The 26949-nt window shown below is 40.0% G+C and overlaps 4 protein-coding genes and 3 non-coding genes across 12 annotated transcripts; 4 read left to right on the top strand and 3 right to left on the bottom strand.

The window, feature by feature from the left end:
- The first annotated feature begins 178 nt into the window (after nt 1-178).
- LOC108029995 (small integral membrane protein 12-A) lies at nt 179-674 on the top strand. The gene is made up of 2 exons (XM_017102509.3): nt 179-413; nt 470-674. The coding sequence occupies exons 1-2, from the start codon at nt 284-286 to the stop codon at nt 604-606; spliced, it is 267 nt and encodes an 88-aa protein (XP_016957998.1). The 5' UTR covers nt 179-283; the 3' UTR covers nt 607-674.
- Nucleotides 675-690: 16 nt separating this feature from the next.
- Nucleotides 691-763, bottom strand: Trnar-ucu (transfer RNA arginine (anticodon UCU)). Its single transcript has one exon. It is a non-coding gene; the product is annotated as a tRNA-Arg (tRNA).
- Nucleotides 764-971: 208 nt separating this feature from the next.
- On the top strand, nt 972-1044 carry Trnam-cau (transfer RNA methionine (anticodon CAU)). Its single transcript has one exon. It is a non-coding gene; the product is annotated as a tRNA-Met (tRNA).
- LOC108030087 (RING-box protein 2) lies at nt 1020-26904 on the bottom strand. 2 transcript variants are annotated; one of them, XM_017102725.3, is made up of 2 exons: nt 26645-26901; nt 1020-1299 (listed from the first exon to the last, which is right to left on the bottom strand). In XM_017102725.3, exons 1-2 carry the CDS (start codon nt 26802-26804, stop codon nt 1118-1120), a joined length of 342 nt encoding a protein of 113 aa, XP_016958214.1. In that variant the 5' UTR covers nt 26805-26901; the 3' UTR covers nt 1020-1117. The 2 variants fall into 2 exon arrangements, with proteins under 2 accessions (XP_016958214.1, XP_043948291.1); XM_044092356.2 differs by lacking the exon at nt 1020-1299 and adding an exon at nt 26240-26586 and having other exon boundaries at nt 26645-26904.
- Nucleotides 2859-4680, top strand: LOC108030086 (uncharacterized). Of its 4 annotated transcripts, none has more exons than XM_050888171.1 (3): nt 2859-2996; nt 3526-3861; nt 4262-4680. In XM_050888171.1, the coding sequence occupies exons 2-3, from the start codon at nt 3562-3564 to the stop codon at nt 4406-4408; spliced, it is 447 nt and encodes a 148-aa protein (XP_050744128.1). In that variant the 5' UTR covers nt 2859-2996; nt 3526-3561; the 3' UTR covers nt 4409-4680. The 4 variants fall into 4 exon arrangements, 3 of the variants coding, with proteins under 3 accessions (XP_050744128.1, XP_050744127.1, XP_050744129.1); XM_050888170.1 differs by having other exon boundaries at nt 2859-3069; XM_050888172.1 differs by lacking the exon at nt 2859-2996 and adding an exon at nt 3412-3471.
- Nucleotides 9316-9388, bottom strand: Trnam-cau (transfer RNA methionine (anticodon CAU)). The gene has a single exon. It is a non-coding gene; the product is annotated as a tRNA-Met (tRNA).
- Nucleotides 15511-24861, top strand: LOC108030082 (facilitated trehalose transporter Tret1). Of its 2 annotated transcripts, XM_017102719.3 has the most exons (8): nt 15511-15583; nt 18088-18327; nt 19045-19994; nt 20862-21012; nt 22457-22582; nt 22964-23749; nt 23809-24094; nt 24166-24861. In XM_017102719.3, exons 2-8 carry the CDS (start codon nt 18226-18228, stop codon nt 24351-24353), a joined length of 2589 nt encoding a protein of 862 aa, XP_016958208.1. In that variant the 5' UTR covers nt 15511-15583; nt 18088-18225; the 3' UTR covers nt 24354-24861. The 2 variants fall into 2 exon arrangements, with proteins under 2 accessions (XP_016958208.1, XP_016958209.1); XM_017102720.3 differs by lacking the exons at nt 15511-15583; nt 18088-18327; nt 19045-19994; nt 20862-21012 and adding an exon at nt 22078-22362.
- Nucleotides 26905-26949: the final 45 nt, after the last annotated feature.

Here is a 26949-nt window from a genome sequence, read left to right as displayed (position 1 = left end):
CAAACTAAAAACTGATGAAATGTATATTAATAAAATTATATTAGTAAATGTTTGATAAAAAGATAAAACTTTATGATCCATTTCTATAAGTCATAAGTTTGTGGTTCAAAAAGGTCCTGCTTTCCTATTGGTTATATTTCGTGAACTAGTTCGCCAACTTTTTCCAACGATCTGGCAGCGCAAACAGCTGTGTTGGTCTGATTTTGTAATTCAGCACGCCGCTTATTTCGTGGGCTTCTCAGTAAATTGCTTAAGTTTAGCAACAACTACTACCTAAACCAAGATGTGGCCCATTGTAATGGCTCTGCTCAGGCGTAACGCCGTCTACATAACTTTGCCCATAGCCGGCGTCGTGGGATTCATTGGCTATAATCTCGAGAGTATGCTCTCCGACAAATACACCCCATACAGCCGTGAGTTATTATTATTTTCAAAGAAACATTCCAACTACAGTGTAAAACCTCCGCAGCATCCATACAGGAGTTACGCGCCAAACGTTTGACAGAGGAAACTTTGAACACAAATGCCGCCAATGTGGAGAAGTTGCGACTCAGTAGTCCTGTGCTCGAACGCAACCTGTCCCCCTCGCTGCAGCCCAAGACCTAGACCACCATGACTTGTTATCAAAATTAGAAAGTTATCAATAAAAAAAAAAAGATACCGCAAAAAATCTACTTGAACGCAATGTTACATCCCTTGCGGGGATCGAACCCGCGACCTTTGGATTAGAAGTCCAACGCGCTATCCTCTGCGCCAAAGGGACAGGTGGTGGACGGCTTTCCAATGACTCATACGAGCCAAGGGGAGTTTCTGCTCTTGCAAAATGGATAAAAAATCTCTCACTCATCTTTAATTACTCAATAAGTACATAAAATAAGCCATTCGTAACAAATTTAAGAGTTTAGAACAGCTTTGTTCTCGATCTAGAACGTTTGAGGATTCAAGTGCTCGTTAGCCGAACGTCCGTCATGGCCTCGGTGGCGCAGTTGGCAGCGCGTAAGTCTCATAATCTTAAGGTCGTGAGTTCGAGCCTCACCCGGGGCATGTAAACTTTTTTTCATTTTTGACATTATTTTTTATTCTTTTTACAGCATAACGTAATTTCAGGTGGAGAGATTTATTTTCCCATGCGCTGGATGGACCACTCCTGCTGGCACAAGGGGCATCGGTTGTTCTGCTTGACCCACAAGGACATGCAGCAGTGGTGGAAGGAGTGGTTGCACTCGCCCCAAACCACCACGCAGTCCTGCCGACCCATCACATCGCGCTTATTGTCCGCTTGGCAACGAAGGCAGGAGTCTGGAAAAATAATAAGATAAAATCGATTGAACAAATAAAGTTAAATAAATTAAATATTATATTTTACCGATGTTACACGAATTTTATTTTAAACGTAGGTTTTAAGCCGAAAAAGCGTTCTGTAGTTCTCACTTAACGAGCTTTTATAGGAATATGCAACCTTTTTTATACTAGTTTTATTTTTATTTTAATTTAGGTAAAGTTATTACAAAACTTAAACACCATTTATGCAAAATATACATAAAGGGAATTTGGGATCTATAAGTTATTATCTATAAGTATGTTAGCCTAAAACCAAAAATTTACTAAAACCATAAGATAAATTTAAGACAAGTATCTTGGATACCTTAAAAAATTGCCTTTCTACTTTCTCAAAAATCTCACAATGTTTTTGGTTGTAAAATTCTTAAAGGAACAACTCTAACTCAATGTAACCAGTAAATCTATTATATTTTTTTTGGTGAATCATCAGGTAAAACCTCATACTACCCCGTTCTGCAGGAATTATGGAAATCGACTAATTGAATCAACGAGTTGGGGTGAAAAGGCCAAGTGACTTGAAAGATGCTTTAAAAACAGATCTATTCAAAAGTGCAATAAGTGATCCGCAAGTGCGCTTGACAAAACGCGTCACTAACAACTTTGAGACACAATTAGCTGCAAATGGCAACTGTTTCGAATCTCTGCGGCTGTGACGCAAAGGCATCTTTGACACCAGCCCGGTTTCCTGTGAATTGATTATGCCCAAAAGCTATTGGAAGTGTCCTCCGATTGCAGTTATTCGATATGAATGTTCTTGACCAGCGGAAATGCCTTCATTCAGAAAATATTCACACCAAAATCGGCAAAAACGTTCATTCAACAAAAGGTGAGCACATAAAAAATAAGTGCAAAGTAAATCACAATTTAGCGAGCCTGTGCTCCCCCCGCTTTTGATTTCAGTTATTTCGGTTGTTGTTCGTGGGAGAGGTCACTGTACTGGGCGGCCCGAATTGGGAACGCATCGGTTTTCACTGGCGATAAAAAATTTTCTCAGAACGACCGCCGAAATTCGACAAGTCAATGCAAAAATGGTTCAATCAGTGGCTCATTATACGTACAGAGGGAAAATAGAAGGATTGATAATAGAATTGGGATCTGGTTTGGATCTATAGGGATTAAAAACAGGGAAAGTCCCTTAAATAATCTTATCTTTTCGATAAAAGTAAGGGCTATCTCTTCTTTCTTAATGCCATTTTTGAAACATTATGTCCATAGGCATATTTTTAATCCATATATAAATTGTATTTTAAAAATTGTATGTTATTAAGATAGAACTCGATCTTAGAATATTAATTACACTGGCAAAATCATTTAATTTATCATAAGCGAAGCCCATTGTGACCCATTTTCTCGCCGTGCAGCGGGCATCACCTGAGCCGCTTGGGATACCTGGTGCAGGTGTTGGTGTTGACATTTCGAAATACGATCGCGTCGGCAGAAATTTACAATACACCTTCGAAAATGACAATCAACAGAACAAGCAGGTAGGGTAAATGCGTCGTCGCCGGACGGCTGGTGAGGCATCACGTATACGCCGCTCTGGCTGCCGTTGCATCGGAGAATTCTGCTGACCCGTAGAAAAATAATAACAACGATAAATATAGCTGCAGAAGAACCAAAAAAAAAAAAAAGAACAAGCGAATCGTACACCCCGCGTGAGTCAAGGAATTATGTTTTTTTTTTGGTGTGAAAACCGCCTCACCATTTCTCCCTTTTTAGCACTTTTGGGTAAGCGAAAAACGATCACAACAACAGGAAATTGTTAACATACTTCCAAGAATTTCATGATTTTGTGTAATTGAAGTAGAAGTCAATAGCCATTGGTCACGAACTATGGCTCTAATCGGGGGCTTAAATGCGTTCTACACCCGAAAACTGCTTCACTGTTCTCTTCCTGGGTCTTTGAACCACTGAGGGGTGAACTCTAGCCAAGAGAAACTACGCTGCTTTATTGTAAATGATTTTTTAATTGTTTTTAAATTGGAATAAATATCATCTCTTCATTTTTCGGGGTTAATCACTTTATGATTATTTTTGCTCTGATTAAAGAGCAATGTTTCATTGTCTAAAATGTTTTCAAATGTGCTTGTATGGTTGGCTTTGTTGACTCTTTTGCTGGAGGATTCTATGGTAGTTTCTATTGTGTTATTACAATATTAGCATGTTTGTATGTATATCTTGTAGGCCACGCGTCTTCTGAAGTTCACCAATGTCAAGTGCATGGATTTACCCACTTCACGAGGATTTACCAAGTACGAGTACTGTCGTTTGAAAGTGGTACGCAGGAATCACGTGGAACTTTCGCTGAAGGTCAGCCTCTTGCAGCTTCCTATACGTAACTTGACCGCCAGATTACAATGCTTTCAAAGGCGGGATGGCTATCGACCCTTCATGTACAATGTGCTCTTTGATTTCTGCAAACTAATGGCCAGTAGCAGTTACAAGTTGTCCTTTGAAAGATTTATTTTTGATGCCATCCGGAAGCAGAGCAACTTTAATCAAACTTGTCCGTGGAAAGAGGTGAGTATAATATAGTTATGATGATGAAATACATTTGATTTTCTTATAATAAATAAAAATGATCATAGATAGGTGAAGTATTATTAAGTTGATAAAAGGTTACATTTGATTTTCATTCATTCTATTAAGGTATCATAGATACATCTAGTATTTATGCCCTAGTCCTAATTTTTAAAAGAAAAATTTTAAAACATTTTATCTGGATTAATCAAGTTGATAAAAGGTTAATGTTCTGGTTTGATAAAACTCTTAAAGCATAAGTATAATACTTTTTTATTCGAGATCTGAAACTTTCTATAACGCTCTCTAGGGTTGTTGTTTTTAAAGACCTATTTATAGTTTTGAAATAAACCTATTTACCTTTTGACTTCCTGCCCCATATCAACCCATATTGTTTCAGAACCACATGACGGTTGAGAAGTTCGCCCTGGATCTCAGCAAGATCAACATGCCGGTGCCCGGCGGAACGTACCGCCTGGATTTCACCTTTTATGCGTACGGCGTCGCTCGTACATTGACACAGGTGTTTTTCGAGAAAATCGAGTGAGACTTCGGGCGTCACCGCCAGCTTGTTCTAAGTTCTGTTCAAAACGGCCTAGATTGCGCAAGTCAAGAGCTCCAAATACACTCAATGGAATGGCATCACTGGTTCTCAATTTGCATAGAGCAACGATTTGATTTCCTTGCCGTAATAAAAAGTCTGTGTGGCAAGTTGAAGTCAATCAAGTCAATAAACAATTACGGGCAGTGGAAAATTTTTTAGAGGGCTCGGCCTAGGCACAGTGGGAGAAAAAAAGTCTGCCCGTTGGGGAAATGACACTTCATTTTCCCCAGCTCATACATAATCAATCAAAGCACCGTCCGCAGGCAGTTTTCATTTAAATAAATACCAGTTTGGCGAATTGATTCATTTAGGTAGATCGATATGAAATACCCACGGTACAGTTAGTGGAAAAAATGCGCACCAAGCGAACTGCGTCATTGCAAATCTGCGAAGTTCTCGCTCTACAAGTTCGCAGTATTCCTCGGGTTCAATTGCGATCGTTTGGCAGGGCTGCCCAAAGGGTGTGTGGGGTGTGTCTGGGAATCTAGGAATCAAGTCGGCCGGATCGGTATTTGACTCCGTTCAACAGGCCCACATGCATATGCATAAGGCAAAGCGACAGTTGAGCCCGCGACCAGCTAATTGCACAATATGTATTTGCTGTCAGATCGCAGACAAACGAAACGTGACAATGACGCGCCCACCTCAGCCGATTTGAGCCCAGCTCACCTGACTTTGCGAGCCGGAAGCTGGCGTCTGGCTACTTGGAGAGTTCCCAAGTCGGGTGGTCTAAGGGCGCTCGATAATGTTTGCCCAATAACGTAACTTGTATTTTAAGATCGCCAGACTTACGTGTTTTTTTAATGGAAATGAAAATCATCGGGGTTTTAGTTCTCTTATAAGACGACCTAAAAGTATGCAATAAAAATTAGATCTTGTTTTCCATTTGATATTATAATTTTGATATTGCTGCATTCTTTTAGACATCCTTAAAGTAGTTTCCAACCAATTTCCGGCCTTTTGAAATCCCAGATTTGCTAAATAAATCACAAGTTCAATGTATTGTTATTAGTAATTTAGTGCTGTTTGCATAAGAATGTAAGAATTGTTATTGAAAGTGAAAAAATGTAGAGTTTTGGGCGCGCTATAAAAAAACCAAAAAGCTGTGTTATGCTTCTTTTTTACCTTTAAGCCCGAAACTTCGATGGAATGTAGTTAAAAATTGTAAAGGTTTTGTTCCATAAGTATATCTAGTTTTAAAAATAATAATATTAATATTAAGTAATATCTTCAGGACTTTAACTTTTTGGTGCCGAGTTAGACGGTGATTTGACTATTGAAAGTGCGACTGTATGTCAATTTTTGGGTGTTTTACAGATTTGTTATCTTTGGCCGAGTAACCCATACACCCCATTACCTACAGAGTGTGGCAGTGGATCGGCCGGCCAACCTGTCCGACAAACCCGACAAAGTCGTAACTGCTTTGACTTCAGGTCTGCCGATACAAGTCGACAGCCGACTCGGATTAAAAATCCAGTTTGCTGCACCTGACCAGACCAGACGCTCCCCGCCGTATAGATAGGTGAATCGGACCGGATCAGAATGGGCATCGGAATTGGAACTAATCGAGTGCACGGCGGCATGCAAATGCGAAGCGTCTGGGGCCGTTATGCAAGTATAAGTTCAAGGTTGGCGGTTGCACTAGCGAATCCGTCTGGGATCGGGCCTAAATATAGCCCTTTAAATTGTGGCACATAGCGTGTGAGCGAGAATTTTAGCACTTGCGACCCACGTTTTCCTCACCTCGATGGCTATTTTATCGGGGCCTCAATATCTGCGCCTTATCGGCGCAGTCGATTCACCGACAAATTGGTCACATGCTCCACATTACTATTAATATTTTATTATTTATCTGTGCTTCGTGTCGCGTGTCACGTTGCAGCTGCTTCCGTCTCCTTCGTTTCACTCGCTCTGTCTCTTTCCCTAGCGCTCAACTCGACTCGCATTTGCTGTAACGGTTTCGCTGACGTGACGTCATGCACGGGGGCTTGTCGCCCAGCAGCCAGCAAACAAAACCCCAACAACAAAAAAATACGAAAAAAAAACATATGAAAATCAACCAGCGAACGTGCCCCCAAAACCTGCTCTTCGTTCTCCGCTCTTTGGATTTTCCGCTCTTTGCTCGCAGCGAGAAAGGCTCTCTTAAGTGCATCGCCATCGACGCAGTCGCTTTATGGGATTTTCCATGCCCTATCCCAAAAAATCAGATCATTGCACTTGGAATGAGTTTGGGTAGTTCCGATTCCATTGGATAAATAACAGAAAGATGATCAACAATTTGTACAATAATTTATCAAAAAGCAATTATAAAATATATAAAAATATTTGATATATGATATATTTTTATATATATGAAAATCACAACGCTTTGTAATTTATTATTATAGATATAGGTTTTATGACATACTTTTAAATTGTCATTAAACCTGTGACTCGTTATCTGCATATTATTATATTTAAATATTAGTTCTGATGAATATAATGTTTGGTTGTTAATTTTTTCAATTCCCTAGGGAATGTAAAGATGAAGATTAAGATAAATATTTTTATTTATACTTTTAAAACGTCAAAATGGTTTATGACATAAATAAATAATGGAAATCTCCGCTTGGCTCGTGGAAACTTTAAGGTGAGGGTGATGTTTTCTGTCGTATCTTCAGCAAAATCACATTGCCATATCGTTTCGTGGAAAGTCGCACATGTGACCGAATTGAAGGTGTGAATGTTAGTAGATTAATGTTAATTTTTGCAGAGCGGTTGGGTGGTGAGTAAAATAATTCAGGCATTTAGTAGAAATTAACAGGCTAAGAGCAAAGGGATAATGCCTTGGGAGCGTACTACAAAAGTGAAGATAAATATTTTGTTATAGTTCTAAGATCAGGCAATTAGTGGGTGATCTTTGATTGGGTAAACCAATAGATACAACGATTTAGTCTCAATCACTGGCTTACAAATCATTTATTTATAAACTTAGCAAGTTACTCATGGTAGGTCACTTCCTTAAAATAGAATACTCCATGATTTTTAGAATTGGGTTTAGATCGTTGCCTTTAATATAATATATCCTTGTGTTTTCAAGTAGAGGACTTCAAAACCAACTGGCCGCAACCCCAGAGAAAAATCTCGAGAACCGTAAATGCATCGCATATAGCCTACGAATTTGCACAGATACCACATGAAAAGACACAGCGTGGCATTTTCTGGCTCGTTCCACTTACGCGTGGGCAATATCTGGCACATTCAGATACTTTATACATACAGATACCATATGTACATGACCGATCACATGTGCAGAGATCGGAGAACGAGCCGCACACGGTGCAAACTTGAAATTTATGGCGATCACCGAAGAACCGAAGAATCGATGGATGGTTAGGGGCTTCTCCGAGGGGTAAAACAAGAGAAGTGTTCCGCTGAGAGGCAGAGGCACTTTCTCACTCGCTCACACATTGAAAGATCACTTGCAATGAGTGGAAAATTTTGATTTTCGTTTTTGTTTCAGAGGAATTTTTTCGAATCTCTGCACTCCTGCATTTGGACTTGCCGATGCGAGTGAATGCCCCTGGTAATTTTCCATAAAATTTTCCGTTAGCCCTAAAATTGGTACTCGCACTCCAGCTGTTTTGTTTTTTACAGATCTGTAGATCATTGTCCCCTGGCTTGGGCATGAGTTATTATCTGTATTTGTTTTTTATAAGCCAGAAACGGGATCCTGCTGACCTTGCTTCGATTTTTTTTGGCACGCTTTACATAAGCCATGCGATTCGGGCAGGTGCAAAAAGGTGGCATATGGAAGGAACAGGGGTTTGAAACCTAATCGTACACATGTAGCTGTTCCGCGAAATTAGGAGCTGCAGTCGGGAAAATTCGAGAAATACAAAGCATTTGAACAAGATTTTTTTAGAATAATGTATATTCCAAGCGGTACTAAAAATTTAGTCCAGAAAACTTATTTATTTTACTTGGTATATTATTATTTATTATATTATTTTTTTCTCATAAAAGTTTAATGAACTTTACCGCTTCAGGAGTTAGGGCCATTCAAATAAAGACAATTCTCCGACCTATGGCAAAAATTTGGTTGAAACAGCCTTAACCCACTGACGGCCGCGTGACTTTCAGACGGCGTGGGTGTGGGTTCATGGCAAATATTGACATCTCCCACATCCCGGGTCCGTCCGGGTCTGTGGGCTCTGATCTGATCATTGCACCGCCTGTTGACGCTTTTTATTAGCTTTGTCCCGATCTCGTTGCTAGCTGGAAGAAGCTAATGTCAGCCGTAATGGCCGTGTAATTACCGAGTTTACGTTAACTGTAACTGAATTAGGGGACCGCCTTGCAATCGTAATAATCCCGGCCACACGCCAACGTAATTTTATGACAGATTTAGTTGGTACTTTCGCAATTTACGGAGGGACTCTCGGGTGCTGCACGCATTCAAAATATTTGAGTAAAATAAACTAGTATTAGATAAATAGAAAATAAATTAAGCTGCATTTAGTCGGGGAAAATATATTCTACAAACAAAAAAAGGGGGTTACAAATAAGACCAAAATGGTAATTCAGATAGGTAATTCAGAAAAGCTAAAAAATATTTATTAAAAGTCATTACCTAAACTAAAGGTAAATAAACATTTTAATTAATAAAAATTATTAAAGATAAAAAAATAAATACAAAATAAAACGTATAAAATAGTATAGTAGTAGTAAAAGGCAAAGGATCCACAAAGAATTTATTCTAACTAAGAAAAAGTTCATAAATGTTTGTCTAAATATTTATTTGACCTTAAATAAGTTGAAAATACAGATAAAAAGTTTTAAACACGAAAAAAAGGAAAAAAAAAATTACATGCCCCGGGTGAGGCTCGAACTCACGACCTTAAGATTATGAGACTTACGCGCTGCCAACTGCGCCACCGAGGCTATGTTCTTGCCTCCGGCGGAGCGCAACTTGAAACTGGCCACGTGGCGAGAATACATGGATTTGAAATTGTCTCGTCCCCAGACTTCTGCTTTTGTACTTATTTTGAAAACAAAACGATATCGAAATTATTTACAGAGCGTTGAACATTTTTGCACGTAAGTCAAGGCTATTATTTATTAGTACTTAGCACATAATGTGCCCTTATTGTGCTTCACTTTGTGCAATCAAAGGTTCCATTGACATTTTTGCGCTTTAATTATTGACTTTTATGAGCAATAGATGTGCTTTGGAATGTTTGGTGTTTAATAGATGGAAGTAGGTAAACTTCGAGAAACTTTTCAAAACCCTTTTGCATCAGCCAGTCAATTAACACGTTGAAAACAGTTTGATTAGTGCCAGTAGACTGTCGTACGATAGTCGATGTACCCTCTACCCCTTTTTAGTTCCTCGCCAAACGGAACCCACAGATATGGTTTTACCCTCGAAAGAATGTGCATATATTCATGAGATGATTTATAAATAAACGGCATCAATTAAAGCCGCCAAAACCAGACTCTGCTAAGTATTTTAATCTTTGCATACTGGCTGGGCAGACTAAAACTGTATGACTAACTAGTCAAGCCAGACGCCGACGATCGTTGTTTTTATATGTGGGTTTATTCCTATGTGTATCTCGTGGATATCGCATATGAATGTGTGCATATGTGGTGTTAGGGTTTCTATTAACGCTCTGACGCAACTTCGCAACTTTGAACTGGTCACTGGCGGCTGGTGACAGAAATTCAGATGGACGGAAGGACAGTACGACTTTGACCTTGGCTGAAGGGCACTGGTCTTGCCATTTAGCTCGCCTTAATTACCTGGATGTCTGAGAACCTCTCGCTTTCTCACTTTTTCTCAGTCAGTACACAGAGAAAATATATTTAGCTTAGCACCTGATAATGCCAAACATTGAACTTCAGTGAGACATTTGAACATTATTAAAATATGTAATAATTTTCAGATCATAAACTTGTCGTTATCATATTTTACAAAAAAAAAAACCATATAAAAAACAATTAAGGTTTCATAAATCAGTAAAATAACTTGGATTTTGAAAATAAAAATTCTGAATAATTTCTTAAAAGAACTTAAGCTTATATACTATGATCTTTTTATTGCATCTAATTTTTTTCCGTATACCACTAAAACAGGTCTCATGTGCACACGTGTTAGCTGTTGTACTAGGTAAGCACTTCCCATTGAAAATTAGCCGCGTATAAATAGAAAACAAAAGTCAAATTCTAATGATTAGCTGGCGGAATGAAGCTTTTTTTGGGAGAGCGCGAGAGCTTTTGGCTAGAGGGCAGCGATCGCCGATCGATCGGTGGCATTATATGGGTGCATCAGTGACTTGGACTAAGTTTAAAGTACGTTCGAGGGGATTATAAACATTTTTGCCGTGCGAATTGCTCGTCATAATCGGATCTAATCAGCAAATCAAATGGGGAAGTGCCAGCAGGCAAAGTCTGATTGGAGAATCTTGAAGTAGAGCAAGTCACCATGTGGAGCTTAATGTGTATGGGTGTGTGTTGGGGGCTCTCTTCGTACGAGTTGGAGGCTCGTCTGGTTTGCCAAAAGCAGCAACGTCACCACACACACACGCGCAATTGAATATTCAGCAAACATACATATACAGTTGATATATGCACAGAAAAATTAGGTCGTTATAAAAGCGGAAAACATACATAGACTATATGTTTATATCGTATAAAATTGGAAACAAAAAACAATCCACATTTTTCTAAAAAATAAAATACACAGCGCGCAGAAATATTCCTTGGTAAGAAAGAATCGGGTTTGATGCAATATTTTATTTTGAAAATTTTGAACACCCTGCTTAAATGATATAATAACATCAAGACAGTTCTTGGAACCATTAAGCAATAACTGATTTATTATTCAATGCGAATGATATATCTAAAACCACAGATTTGATCATCATATGAACCAATTTTTTCTTTGTGTGTATAAAAACCAAATTCTTTTGATTTGGGTGGGCGCGTGACGGAGAAAATAGGGCTAAAGAGCGAGGGGGCGATCATCACATGCTTAACTTAACTTATTGGTCTCTTTTTGCTTTACATATATTGCATATATATACTTTGATATCTTAGCGCTAATTTTAGCTGCCAAAAAAAGATAAGAGCAAGAAGAGATCACGTGTGTGTGAGGGCACGGGCTCTCTTTTCTTAACCACTCTCTCTTATTCGCTGAAAATGCTATGACTCGACTCCAAAACCAATTAGATAAATAAGCTTTTAATGATTTTTGCCATTTGTTTCAATTTGACTTTGTCGAAGTTCTTTAATTAGCGCCTGGAAAATTTCCGCTCACGTACAAGAATTTGAGTTATATTTATTTTTACAGTGGAGCCTCGTTTGGCGAGTCTGATGCAATAAATGCGCAATTGCATCAGCTTTTAATTCGCGCGCCTGCGCCACCTCGCAAATTTCATAGGTTGATGCACTCTTAGGGTTTCTCTTTCCTTTTTCTGCTGTTGCCAAGTACTCCATCTCTCTACCCCTCCTTTTCCTTCTATATAGTTCCCTCTCTTTCTTTTACATATAGCCCTCTCTCTCTCTAGTGAGTACGTGCAGCTGGGGGGCTCGTCTCTTTTGGCATTTTCAGCGCTTGTTTCGGCATTTCTGTTGTGGTTTTTGCTTATTTTTTAGACTGGTGGAGCTACTAAAAATATACAAAATAGGAAGTGGGTCTGTGATTTGCGGGTACAGTTCGGTAATTACGAGAAAGCTCTGTGTCAATTACGTCATGTGCTGGCAAAGAACTGATTAGCCTATCTGCCAAGAGATAAGTTAGGAGCCTTGAAAGCTAAAAAACCTTTTAGTGCGAGCACCCACCTCATTATGCCATAATGAATCATCTCAGTAAAGTGGTTTCCTCATAGGTAACACCCCCACAAAATAATTATCATTGTTACATTTCAAAAGAGTATCAATGAACAGTATAAATTGATGGTTACAACTTTATTTGAGGACCACATTTCTTTGCCTATAACATGAAGTTCATTTTTTCTACAGGGCTGTTCTAAATACAGACCTTTTGTACTTCGTACATGTGCAATTATTTCAAAGTTCATTGCACTTTCGCTTTTTCACCACTTTAAATTCCTATTTCGCCAGCGCTTTTCTCTCTTTTTTCGCTCCCTCTCGCGATTCCTGTCAATCAAGTCTTGTATTCAAACATTTTTTGCTTGCCGCCTTTTTGACCTTCCCTCAGATCGAAAAACGAAAACATTCATTAAAAGTTTAAGAGCTCAACTATTGTTCGGTGTGTGTGTGTATTACTTCTGCTCGACTTCGACTGAGCCTTGAGTCATGCCAAAAAAAAAACACCAGATACAATCCGATGCGAACCGATAGTAACTTTGCGTCGAGGGCAAATGACGGTCGCTGTGGTGGAAATGGAAACGCCGAAATATCATACGCGTGCTGCGAAGAATCGTGATTAAAAACTTTCCGTTAATTGTTCAAAATATTCGATCAGGGGCGCAGATCAGTAGGGGGTCCGACTCCCAAAAGAGGGGCTTGTTCCAAAGTTTAAAGTTAGTAAGCACCTTACATCTGATAGTAACGTTATCAATGGTCGAAACGTGAATGCTTGGTACCTGTTTTGATTTAAAATACAATCTGGTCCTTGACTAATAGTGGGGAAGGTGATAATGCTAAGCGGCTAAAATCCGAGTTATAAAATCTTTACTCTAATTTATTTATTTATTATTTTTATAAATTCTATGCTTTTCTCAGCATTGAGAATAAATGGATATTGTCTAAACATTACATTGAGACCCTTGAAACTTTTCGACAATAGTTTATATCAAATATAATTCAATCTCGAAGAACTCACAAGCTAACTTTAACTATTTTTTTTTGTATTTCATTATTGAAAAAATAATAATATAACTTAAGACGTATGTCTTAATTGGGATTACTTAGAGACCCTTGGAACTTTTCGACAAAAGATTAAAATAAATATAGAACTCACTGAAAGTGTGATTGATAATACTGTTGAAATAAAGTTCTGGGTAATTCTTTTAGTCAGGGTGACCCCATATGACCAGCCAGTTTTTCGAGCAATGCCCGGTATCCGTATCTGTTGCTGTTTAGTCGTATCTGTATCTGCAAATAAAACGAAACCGGCTGGTTGTGGGCCTAGTACTTGGAAATTGTGTCGTCTCATTGCGCGTAATGTTTGTGCCACGTTATGAAATAGAGACACGAGACGAGCCCCCTGCGTCTTCTTTTTTTTGGGGGCCCGTTTGGTACTTTAAACCGAAATCGAAATAAATAAACAGTAAATAAAACAATCACAAACCATCGAGAGTGCCGCAGAAACACGACGCACTTGTCCAGCGTTAAATTATTTGCCCAATGCTTATTTTCCCCCATATCATCGCATCATCCATCATCGTTTGTTTTGGTTGCACTTGCGTCAGGCCCCCGAAAAAACTAAAGCGGGTGAATTGGTATTGACAGCGACTGGCGGACACAAGGAGTCGCACGCAAAATGTTCCCCAAGGCTTCCAGAAATTTGCACGCGCCTCAAAGTCAATTTAATAACAATCAATTGAAAATATGTGTGTAAATAAAAATCAATTGGCGGCACTCACACAGCGCCGTCGAGGAACTCTCAGCATCCAGCCCACAGCAATTGGTATAACTATATAACTATAACCACGTAGCGGCCAAAACAAATCAATAAAACTATAAACTAAAAGGACACACCGACTGCGAACTTATCCTAAAGCTAATCCAAATTACATTTTTATTATGAATTGTGGATTTAAACAAATTAAAACAATTACTTCTTATTCGAAATTTTGTAATTTGTCATTTCAAGACAATTATAAAATCGAGCTTATTTTGTTGACTTCATTAAATGTTTTTTTTTGAATCAACATTTTAAAATGTGTTAAACAATTTTCTTATTTTTTATTGACAAATAAAAAAATTGACTAAATTTTAGTATGTTGACTAAGGCAAAAAATTATAATTAATATGCATTTAAAAAATATGCATACTGGTGCCCTTTGGTCTTTTTTGTGACAAATCGGAAATAGGCTTTCAAAATGTTGACTTTAGTAAAAACAATTTTTGAATCAACAATGTAAAATTATTGAAAAGCAATTTTTTTTATGTTTGACTTCAATGACTTTATTTATGTCAACGTAGATACAATTTCTTTGACATCTGGTTTTTGTGTGAGCAATAGGAAGTTAGAGGCTAGAATGTTGACTTTAATAAAAGATATTTTTAAGAGATGCTGTCTTTAGTTTCGCCTATTTTGAGTCGGAATATTTAAACTAAAAAATAACTAATAAATAATGCTTTTTGTGAGCAAATAAACAAAAAATATGGCTTTAACTATTATTATTTTTTTATTTCTTATTATTTTGTGAACAACAGGAAATTGTCGTTTTCTATGTTGACTTTAGTAATTGTAATTTTTAACGACATATAAAAAATGTTGAATAATATATATGTTATTACATAAACATCCATCTGTAGGTATAATTGATTGCATACCCCCTGGCGTCTGACTGTGCAGAATTCCATGGTTACATAGGTAGATGCATAGGTGGATCATCTTGTGACTCAAAATTGTGTTCGATTGATATAAAATTTTGGATGCGGATGGTGGTGCAAAAACAAAGGCATTTTGCCTGCCAAGCCGCGAAACCCCTTTTGCAGAAAGTGTATCCAAATGGGTTTTGCATGGTGCCACTGGGTCGCGAGTCGCGACTTCTCTTCAAGAACACGCGTCACGCTCTCTCGCAGCCTCCAAGTGGCAGGAGCAACAACAACTGCAGCGATGGAGACACCTACGGCTAGGAGGCGACCCACACACACAAGCGCCGCATTCATTCATGCCTTCTTTTCGACCTTCGTGCTCTCTCGCCAGAAAGCCGAAAAAACCAACTCTCTCCAATCGCAGGGCACCCATACAGGCAAGAAATGAGCGAGAGCGGGCGAAGAGAGTGCCTGTTTTACCGTTGGGGAACAACAAAAAGCTCGAGCGAATAACTCTTCTTCTTCCGCGACGAAATCGGTGTGCGCTATATAAGCGTTGCGCATTCGAATCTCGAACTTCAGTGCCACAATAGTGGATATCACATTTAGTAGTTTGTTGCAAAGGTAAAGAGACCTCAAGCATCGCCGCAAAAATTGTATCTCAAACTAAAAGCGAAACATGGACAAAAAGAGTTTAACCAAACACAGTGCTACATTCCAGTTGGTTATTTATTTATAGTTTTTAGTTTCTGAGCAGTTCCGGTCGCCACCTTATCGCGTTTCTCAAGAAATGTTAAAGAAACTACTTAAGTAAATAAAAAAAAATCAACAGTCTCTGGGCTGTCTGGGCGTATGAAAAGAAACAACAAAAAACTTGCCAATTTATGCGCATTTTTGCGTACTACGTCAAACCCAAGAAATATTTATGAGACCAAATTTTAATGAAACCGCTGCGGACTGCAAACTATTTTACGTAATGTGCGAAAAAATGTTGTAAAGCCAAAGGAAACAAACGTAAAAGAGATGACAAAAACTATTTGCCAAGGGTAAAATGCAGTTTTCGAGGAAATAAAGAAAAGTCGAGAAACTGTTGGGAGAGTGGCGACCGTGAAAATTCGTAAATTTAGACAAGAACACTTGGTTTTTATCTCTTACAAAATTATTCGCGTGTAGTGTGTAGCGTGAATTTCGGTGAGTGGCGCGCAAAAAGTGAAAACAAAGTCAAAAATAAGAGGAAAAAAATATATTTCAATTTCCAAATTCGAGTGTGGGCGTTTCGTTTTGCGCTGCGCTAATTGAAGCGAATTTACTTATAATACTCGTCTGGCGGCTGCCTTTTGTTAATTTTAGTTTCGATTACGGTTTTGTTAATCTGCTGTCAGCATGAAAAACGTTTTTTAAAAATAAAATGCCCGCAAGATCATGACGAATACGAATACAAATACGAGTACAAGATACAAAATCGCAACGTTGCACTGTTGACGTAGGCTGCGCACCTGTGTGGGTTTTGGCTGTCAAGGTGTGTGTCTGTGTGCCCTGTAAGAGCGAGGTTCACTCGGCACGTGAGTTGGTTTGTTAAGAGAGCGCGCGACAGCTGGTTAAAGAGCGGTTCTGAACTAACCCAACCAGGGCTTAAGAGAGCGCCAGAGAAACGTGCTGCGATCTCTTCGCCTCGCAGGCCCCCAAAAATATGTGTCATTTGCCCGGCCGCCCACACACACACACACACACAAGCACACACAGGCGGCGGCCTTCAAGGTCAATGGCAACTTTAGCGCCTTTAGCCAAAGAATTTGCATATAAACACTGGCGTTGCAATTGCGTTTCAGGCTGGCGAAAAGCGCAACACGTTCACTAATTAATGGCTAACTAAAAAGGGCGTCACGCGGAGAAATAACTAAATTAAATATTTAAGAGGAACACTCTGAAAATATGCCAACATTCCATAACGAATTAATCATCTTCTTTCAAGTTTGAAATATTTGTTGATAGTACTTCTTGGAAAACCCAAACATTAAAGAAAAAATATTTATTCTTAAAGTAAATATTTTATCTTAAAAGTAAAAAAATTGCTATATTGATGCTACATAATACAGGTGTCTATTTTTCTTTAACAATTTAAATTATTACAAATGCTATTACTATTTAAAAATAAATACTTCTCAAGTACGCAATTAAATTTCGGGGGGTGGCCACGCCCCCTCACTCATGAGTTAGACCTAGAGTTATGTCACGCCCGCTGATGTTTGCAGGGAATGCCAAATAAAGAAAGGAATCGCAAAAAAAAGACACCCACTTGCCCGGTAATAGAACGAAAGCGGAAAAGCAGGGGAAATGGGCGGAAAAGCGGTGGCCAAAAAAGAGCAGAGACAAATCGTCGACGTCATGGCGCCCACACAATTTCCCAGGCCGCACATCACATGACGCAAAGTGAAAAGTCTAAGCAAATACAAATGAGCAGAACGAAATTTGACAAAACCAAACAAATGAAAATATTTCCATTTTTTCCGCGATGCGGTCATTAATCAGCTAACATATGTACAAAGGAAAGTGGGTGGAAAATTTTTGAAATATACCTATATTTATAATTTTTTACCCAACTGCCGCATGCCAAATTTAAAAGATCATAAATAATTTCCAAGTTGCCGGGAAAAAAAACGGCAGAAAGTAAATAAAAACAACTATTCGTGGAGGAAAACACCTCTATAAAGTGGCTCACATGTGGAAATCAAGGACACCGCACATCAGAAAGTGGGTGTGTTGGGTGCTAAGGGGGCTCGAGCGTTATCTAAAACCCAACCCATAAATTCTTGGCGATATCAGCACCAGACATCAGACGATTCTAAGTCGACAAGCAACTACTGCTGATAAAGTGCATTTATCGCTTATCTTTTCGAGTGACCAACTATTTTTACATCAGACCATTCCAATTACTGCATTATAAGTAGGTATAGGTAGGGACAGTTCAATTTTTATCAAAAAAGTTGTATAAAACCAATCAAATTCGGCTAGACATCAGACTAATTAAGTGAACTTTGTTAAGAAGTGAAAAGCTATTATTTAAGCATATTATCATACCTACAAGACTAGTGATATATCACTTTAATTTCCCCTTTTCCTACTTTCAGCAAAGACAAAATAAATTCAATTAATCCGGAGAAGAACACATTGTTTACTTGGCCAAGTGGAAGAAAAATCTGTGACGAAAACTCTCCAAGGAAAACCCACTAGTTCAAGTTCACCTACAGAGCTATTGAGCTGATAAGATGAGTGGACGCGACAGCAGAGGAGCCGGCGGCGGAGGCGTCGGTCATCAACCGCTGAGCAGCGCCATGGGCAAGCTCAAGGAGAAACTAACCCGAGTAGGTGTAAGTATCTCAAAGACAATAATATTGGGGTAGTCAGCAAGCCTGGAAGCCAAATCCACAGCAATCGGTAGCTAAAAGATACTATGTATCTCCTCTAATCTTCGATTTTTATGGCTTTTTATAATATTTGCATTCTAGATATATACCTTAAACATAATAACATTCTATGTTTATTAGGACTTTGCATAATATTTTCATCTCGATTTAAAAATGTAAAAATTTCTTCTATTACTATTGACAAGCCTCCTTTCATTAAACTTTTAAATAGGAGCCTAAAACTTATTAATTACCTAAAGACAGTTTATTGAAAGCCCCTTAAAATTATTTTTTATGTCAGACTAATAATAAATAACACCTCATCACCCGAGTTTGCTACTTGACGATTACCATAAAACGTAAATGTCGAAATGCTTGAAATGACTTAAGGATGTGTTAAGTGTTGAGCTATTAAACTTGCCAATAAAAATATTTATATGAGAGCCAAAAACAAAACGCTAAGGAGCAGCACCAAGTGCGCACATGGCCGATAATGCTGGACCTCTTGCAACCTTTGAGATTGGTGTTCAAGAACAGATCTCGCGACTTAATCGCAATGTTTTCGGGGCGGTTCCAAGCGGTTTGATGACTGGGATGACTGGGGAGGCTTCATATTTATGCCATGCTTATGATTCGATTTAATTAATTCGCGACTGTCTGTCGATCCGAATCGATTTGCAGGACGAGCTGGGCTATCACCGCGTGGAGAGCAATCTATCCACCTCGAATACAGCCACCAGTTTGGACACAATTCTCCCCGAGGATCCGTTCCTGTTTCCCCAAGTGTCGCCGCAAAGGCATCCACAGACGACAGTGAGGACACAGCGTTTGCTGGAAGACGAGCCGCCGCTATCGTTTCGCCCGCTCTTGGAGGACGACGACATCAACGAACCACCCACACAACAGCAAAAGCAGAGGACTCCGCTGCGAGCCAGTGGCAGTTTGGAACTAACCGCTTTGCCACCACCGCCCACCTCCTTGGAGATCCGAGAGCATCGCGATCGCCAGCAGAGAAGTGCCCAGGGTGACGATCTGCAGCGCAGCAAGCAGAGTCTGAAGGGATCGCGAGTGTCCTTCGAGCGCAGGGATACGGGAAACAGCAATAGCAACAATAGCAACAGCAATACCAAAGCCGCTGAGAGCAGCGACGAGGACAGTTTCGAGGAGAAGAGATCTGGCTTCCAGCAACAGAAGGCCACGAGTGTCGATCACAAGGGCATCTTAAAGGACCTCAAGCACATTTTGGCCAACGACAATCGCCGCCAGTTTCAGGCCAAGAAGCACGTCTCCTTGGATGTGAAGGGCACACGTTTCCTCCAGGATCTTCTGAAGGAATCATCCTCCGAAGAGGAGTTCCACAAGACACGAAGGGAGTTTCAGGGACGCAAGCACCAGAGTTTGGATCCACGAGTAACCTTCAAACTCGACAAGGTTCTGCAGGGCTCGAGTACCGACAGTGACGAGGAGGGCGAGGACGCCGAGCACAAACGCCTGATCCATCGGCCCAAGGACATCACCAAGCCGGTGATCATCGATCTCAAGGATCTGGAGAGCGAGAGCGACGAGGACTTCCTCTCTTCGCGCCAGCACTTCCAGCAGCAGCGCTCCATCAGCACAGATTCCCGCAAGAGGTGAGTGTCGTCTGGATGGTAATTCAAGATAATCGTATTTAGATCAAAAATCCCAAGAATTCGCGCTCACAGTAGATCGAAAGCAGTGAGTTGGAAACCCCCCAGAAGGTCAAAGCCAGGGGTTATCTTTAACATTCTTTCGCCTTCCGCTGGTCTTTGTTTTATAGCTAAAATTAAATGAAATTAACATTAATGAAATGCGGTCTATTTGGGGCCATGGCAACGAAAGGGCTCAGGTATATGAATATAGTTCTTGATTGATATAAGCCCTGGATATAAACTTATCAGTTAACGATTTGCAGTATCACATGAGATACAGAAAGCTGTCATTAATCAAATATTTCCAGGAACTGATAGGTTCTGTGAAGTTTAGTCATTAGATTTCAAAGAAAGATCATCTAGAGCGATTTGCCGATCACTGCTTATGAAACTAATTCATTTCACTAAATATTTTTGAAAACATCAGACAAAGATGAGAACGAGACTTAAACAAAAGTAAGCCAAACTTTAACTTGACTAATAATTGCACATCTAATAAGGTCACACGTGATAACGTAGAAAGTGGGCTACTCTGAATAAAATCATAGTAAATAGTCTTTGTAATTGAATAGTTAGCTCCTTTGCATGCCCAAGATTGCTTTCAAGCTATTTGCGCACTTTCGTTGATTAATTTAATCCAAGTGGCATACAAATTGGGATCCCCTGACGCTGCTTTGACTATTTTGAGCGATCTCATAGTATCTCCGGCTCGGGCTAATCCGCCGTACACGCGCCTACGCAATGAGCCGGACAATAAATGACTGTTAGCCGTGGGCAACCTTCCAATCCAACACTGACACGCAATTTTGCAACCTTCTCCACCCGCAGCCGCCGACTGTACGAGATGGACGAGATGGGCAACAAACGTGGCGAGAACATCCGTCATGCGGTGCCCTTCGTGCGCCAGATAACCGAGGATGGAAAGCCCAAGCTGGAGGTCTACCGCCCCACCACGAATCCCATCTTCATATGGACACAGGTGGGTCACAAGCAACATGCACTCGAAAAAAGAACTCATTACTTTTCGCGTCATCTAAATTGTTAAGAAGATTTAAAAACAAATTATTTAGAGACCAGTTTTTTAATATTGAACTTTTCATCGCCATAATATTAAAATACTCAAACTAGAATTAAAAAAAACTTTTTTTTTTCAAATTTTGTATAATAATACAAGGAATATTGAAAAACAAAATATGATCATATGAGGAATATATTTTGATAAATATTTAAATCATTACAGGGTTCAAACTCTGCCCTTTCAAGAAATTTTGTTTCAAATTTTTTCAAAGTAATTTGAAAAATATTTATATCATCACAGGATACGAACTCGGTCCTTTCAATGCGTTTTTTTTTTAATCATCATAGGGTTTGAACCTGGTCCTCTTAAGAACATTAGATTCAAATTCCCCAAGTGTATCCTCCCAGTCGGTATATTGCGAAGTCCAGGGGCGGTGGAGGACGCGTATTGTCAGCTCGTTAAGCTTGTTGGCGCCTCCCGGGTCCCGAGATTATGAATGGCACTAATGCGACCATAAAGCACTCGTTGAGCAATTTAAGGGGCCTCCAGATTGAGCTACGAGCGTGTGGGCCATTTGAGCTATTTTCGCACGATGCCGCCGCCGCCGCGTTTGAGTCGCTCTTGCCTTAATTGAAATTAACGCATTTACTTATGGCCGGACTAAAAATATCGCTAGCTGTCTGATGGATGGATCGTATCGGATCCGAATAGATTGTGTGCGATGAGAGGTAAACTCTGACAGTTGAACCTGCAATGTTCTTAGCAGTTGCAGTTTGCACTCGAGCTGGCGAAGTTCGCTGAGGAAACAGCCTCAAACCGCTTTTCGTAGATCCGGCGTAGCGCCTTTGTCTTTGTCGCAGGAAAAACAAACTGATAAGCCAGGTCTTGATCAAACGCTTGGGAACAGAATCTCTCTCGCACTCCAAGCGATATCGATCAGCGCGATCAGCACTCGGTGGCTTCGTGTACATACGTGCCTGAGCCTCATAGAATCACGGCAGAAACTGTTCTCGAAAATTGAAAACTAGCGAAAATGCAACTGCCGTTGCACCCGGGCAAAATGACAAGTTTCAGTTGAGTTTTGACGAGCGTACGCGCCGAAAGCATTCCATTCCAAGGAGCAAAGTGAAAGGCAGCCAGCTAAGGCTACATCCGCCATACCAGCAACCTTGTTGCCAGCCAAAAACGGTTCCCAGTTCGTGATTCAGTTAGCTTCACAGCCGCGCGATGAAGATCCTAATGCGAGCGGACACCCATGTGTCCTTCTCCGTGCCCGTGGAGGAGCCCAAGGCGATTTGTACCTTCTCCCAGGTGCCCTACATCATCACATAAAAACCCTCATTTAATTGACGCCTACAAAACTGTAGCTTATACTAATCTCTATCGTTATCCTTGATATTTTCAGGTCCTGGCCGCCTTGAGCGTTTCGTTGGGCTCCCTAGTGGTCGGATTTTGCAGCGCCTACACTTCCCCTGCTCTAGTGTCGATGACCGATAGGAATATCACCTCGTTCGAGGTCACCAAAGATGCTGTAAGTACGATGATAATGATTGAGCTCTTTGTTTGAATTTCCTACGAAAATTCGTATTCAAAGACTCTCAACTGTTCAAAAATATTACAGTGCCTTTGTTTTTAAAAGTAACTCTTTAAATTCCTAAAGAACATATAAAAAGGATTCCAAAATCATTTTGTAAAAGTGAAGAAGAATTTAAAGGAAATGCAATAAATGAACAATGTAAAAATTGGCATTAAAAGTCTACATATAGAAAACGCACTTTCTTTAACTCTCAGAATATTTTCCTTAAAAAATTAAACACTACCACTATTCTATCTCGTTTTAAGATGATATTAATCAAATGAAAATGAGAAAATGTAACCCATCTAATCACTTGAAATCCTTATCGTTTTGCAGGCTTCCTGGGTTGGTGGCATCATGCCGCTGGCTGGACTGGCAGGTGGCATTGCCGGCGGACCCCTGATCGAATATCTGGGCAGGCGCAACACGATCCTGGCCACCGCGGTGCCGTTCATCGTCTCCTCGCTGCTCATCGCATGTGCGGTGAATGTGGCCATGGTGCTGTGTGGACGATTCCTGGCTGGTTTCTGCGTGGGCATTGCCTCCTTGTCTCTGCCTGTGTATCTGGGTGAAACTGTGCAGCCGGAGGTGCGAGGCACTTTGGGTCTGTTGCCCACGGCGTTTGGTAACATCGGAATCCTGCTCTGCTTCGTGGCGGGCACCTTTATGGACTGGTCCATGCTGGCCTTCTTGGGAGCAGCTCTCCCTGTGCCCTTCCTGATACTGATGTTCCTGATCCCGGAGACGCCACGCTGGTTTGTGAGCCGCGGTCGGGAGGAGCGCGCCCGCAAGGCCTTGACCTGGCTGCGTGGCAAGGAGGCGGATGTTGAGCCCGAGCTGAAGGGTCTAATGCGATCCCAGGCCGATGCCGATCGTCAGGCCACCCAGAACACCATGTTGGAGCTGCTGAAGCGCAACAACCTGAAGCCTCTGTCCATCTCCTTGGGTCTGATGTTCTTCCAGCAGTTGAGCGGTATCAACGCGGTCATCTTCTACACGGTGCAGATCTTCAAGGACGCTGGTTCCACCATCGATGGCAATGTGTGCACGATCATTGTTGGTGTGGTTAACTTTGTGGCCACGTTTATAGGCATCGTTCTGATTGATCGGGCGGGCAGGAAGGTGGGTTGGCTATCTCATGAAAGTATAAGGCAGTGCTAACAAATCTTTCTTTTTTTTAGATTCTCCTGTATGTGTCCAACATTGCCATGATCCTGACCCTGTTCGTCCTGGGCGGCTTCTTCTACTGCAAGGCCCATGGTCCGGATGTGACCAACTTGGGTTGGTTGCCCCTGACCTGTTTCGTCATTTACATCCTGGGCTTCTCTCTGGGTTTCGGACCCATCCCTTGGTTGATGATGGGCGAGATTCTGCCGGCCAAGATTCGCGGCTCAGCTGCCTCAGTGGCCACGGCCTTCAACTGGTCCTGCACATTTGTGGTGACCAAGACCTTCAAGGACCTCACTGGTGAGTTAGGCCTTTGGCTAACTAAAAAAAAAGAGTGGTTTAATAACTTATTTTCATTTTTTCCTGTGCAGTTATTTTGGGCGCCCATGGAGCCTTCTGGCTATTCGGGGCCATCTGCTTCGTCGGTCTCTTCTTTGTGATAATCTATGTGCCCGAGACGCAGGGCAAGACGCTGGAGGACATCGAGCGGAAGATGATGGGCCGTGTGCGCCGCATGTCCTCGGTGGCCAACATCAAGCCATTGTCCTTCAACATGTAAACGGCGTGTTGCAATGGATCTGAATATGCGATCAAACCAAATACTAGACTAGTGCCTTTAGTGCTTAAGAGACGTGTGCAAGACGCAGTGGGTGATCCTGGCCAGAAATGCTGAGCTGAATGCTACAAGGTCCCCACATCCAGGCGCTCTGATATTGTTAGTCCTAGCTAACGTGTAATGCTTAGCAAAAGAATTTCCTTTCTACACGCATAATTGTTATTATTATTTATAACTACTAAGCGCATAGTTTTATTGTGTAAATTATGATTTGTAGCACTAACTTGTTAACATTTTGATAAATGTTGCGTGAATTTATCGGTGTAAAAAAATGACATGAATCGTAGTTGTAGCTGTAGTTAAAAATAAACCTCCCGAAAACAACAAAATCTCCCTGAAAAATACACCAATTGGCTATATATCGAATATATATATTGTACTATACCTAAGTTGTAAGTGTATCTATATGTAGTCTAATTTAAAAGAAAAATACAAAACAAACCAAATTCAAGTTACGTTTACTTTCAACGAGAAATCGGTTCAAATGAGTGGGGAAAATCGCTTTGCATACGACCTTCAGAATGCGGTTTGCAGTTCGAACAATGTCAGCGCCTCAGATACGTGAGTTTCATTCCGAATATGTCCCCGCATTCGGTTCTAAATAAATAAATGTGTGGGTATATGAATGTCTAGATGACCAATCGGCTAGATGGCCATTCCAGAGACACATGAAATGCAAAAATAGAAACGCATTTGCTCGATTTTGCACCGACAATCGTAGCAAAAATCAAGCTTCTGCTGCTGCTGCTGACACTCGATCGAATCGCCTCGATAAGAAAGCGCGTTACATGGTCCTCGCAGCGGATCGGATCGATTGGAATCGGTTCAGGTTCGAGTCTTATCGGCGGGCAATTAAGCGGGTGCAATATGGAATAAACAATTGCGAAAGAAGCATCCGTGCAACGGCTGGTCGATTATGAGATAGTCATTCTAGAAATTGTTTACTTCTGGCGAATTTCTATATTATTTATGCTTCAGTCCCTTTCATTGATGGGGTTGGTTTGAACTGGTAAAGCAATAAGGTGTTTAACAAATTCGCTTACTATCTGATTAGGCAGAATTTAGAAGGGTTTAAAAATAATTGTTAGGGCGATGTCATCTGTTTAATATGTCCCTTCAAATGACGCAAATGTGACGGAATAGATTTCGAGTAGTTTGTACAATACTTAAATCGTCAGTACTGTGGTTAAAGTATATATTGTGCCCAGTTTTGCAATTAGTGGTATTAACTGCCAGCCACCTTGATAATGGTTCCTAACAAAGATTTACTACTAACGAATTTTTAAAGTTTTAGCTAAAAGGTTTTTGTTATTATTACTTTTTTAACGAATGGTGTGATTTAGGTATCTCTCATAAATCAAATAACTATCCGCAAACGATTTTAAAATTACAATTAGCAATAAATATTTTCAAGGTGTTTTTTATAAGACTCTCTACTTGGAGTACATTAATTCAAGATCACTTTTTTCAATTAAAATTTGTCTCATTTATTAAAATGCATTTCAACCATAGAATTTAATATATGATTATACTATATTATATAAATTCAGAAACAAAAATCCTTTAAAAGGGATTAATAAATTATAATATACTTGAGGTAAATAAATAGTAATAATAGTATTTGTTTAATTCAATCAATCAAACGTCCCCGCTTAGATTGTGTATTATGGTTGAAAATGTATTTCAAAAGTTCATTCAACTTTTCCAAAATAAAATACAAAATAATCCTCACATTTTGATTTATGGAATTAATCTTGAAAAAATTGTAGATAATTGACTAAAGTGAACACTTTTTAAAGATCCATAAATAAGAGTAGTAATACTATAACTATTGAAAATTAAAAAAATATATATTTTTCAATACAACACATTAAATCCTTACTTTTGACTATAGTTAATGGTGAAATATATGGAGTTGAACGACCTGAAGTAACATAAAATTGTCGTAGAACGCTTAAATCAAACATTTGGTCCCGGAATTCATAAAGTTATAATAATCTTTTGCGGAACAGTGGCAAACCTGTTGGTAAATCGGTAATACATTTTGGAAAGGGTATAAAGCGCTGATTGTTATGGTTTGCCTTTCTCTTTCCCTTTGTCTTTATGGATTTTGCAAATGCTTGAATTGCAAGAAGTTTCTGGCTGGCGGAAACTTTGACTTGCTACATATGTAGGGCTATATTCAGCATTATTAAAAGTGATTAAGGCTCAAGATATAGTAAATCCTAACTTACCCATAACTTGAACGCGGCAAATGGCACAAATATCGCACTCGACATCCCAGCTCCACATTGCAACAACGCTCCATTTCTTCAGGGTGAACATCTTCTCCGGCTTGCTGGCATCTCCCTCGTCCGTGGGCCTGTCCACCGAGTTCTCCGGATCGTCGGCCATGTCAAATAATCTCGGGAATTCGCAGATATACGAAAAAAATAAATGTAAACAATTGCGAGCCAAAAATCAATGTAGCCACACCAAAACACGGAAAAATAATGACCAGTAAGGCCACACCTTTTCACAATGAAAAACCCCAATTGAG

This window comes from Drosophila biarmipes, chromosome 2R (assembly GCF_025231255.1).
Source record: "Drosophila biarmipes strain raj3 chromosome 2R, RU_DBia_V1.1, whole genome shotgun sequence".
NCBI lineage: Eukaryota > Metazoa > Arthropoda > Insecta > Diptera > Drosophilidae > Drosophila > Drosophila biarmipes.
The sequence above is the reverse complement of the archived record's forward strand: the minus strand, read 5'-3'. Positions and strand labels throughout refer to the sequence as shown.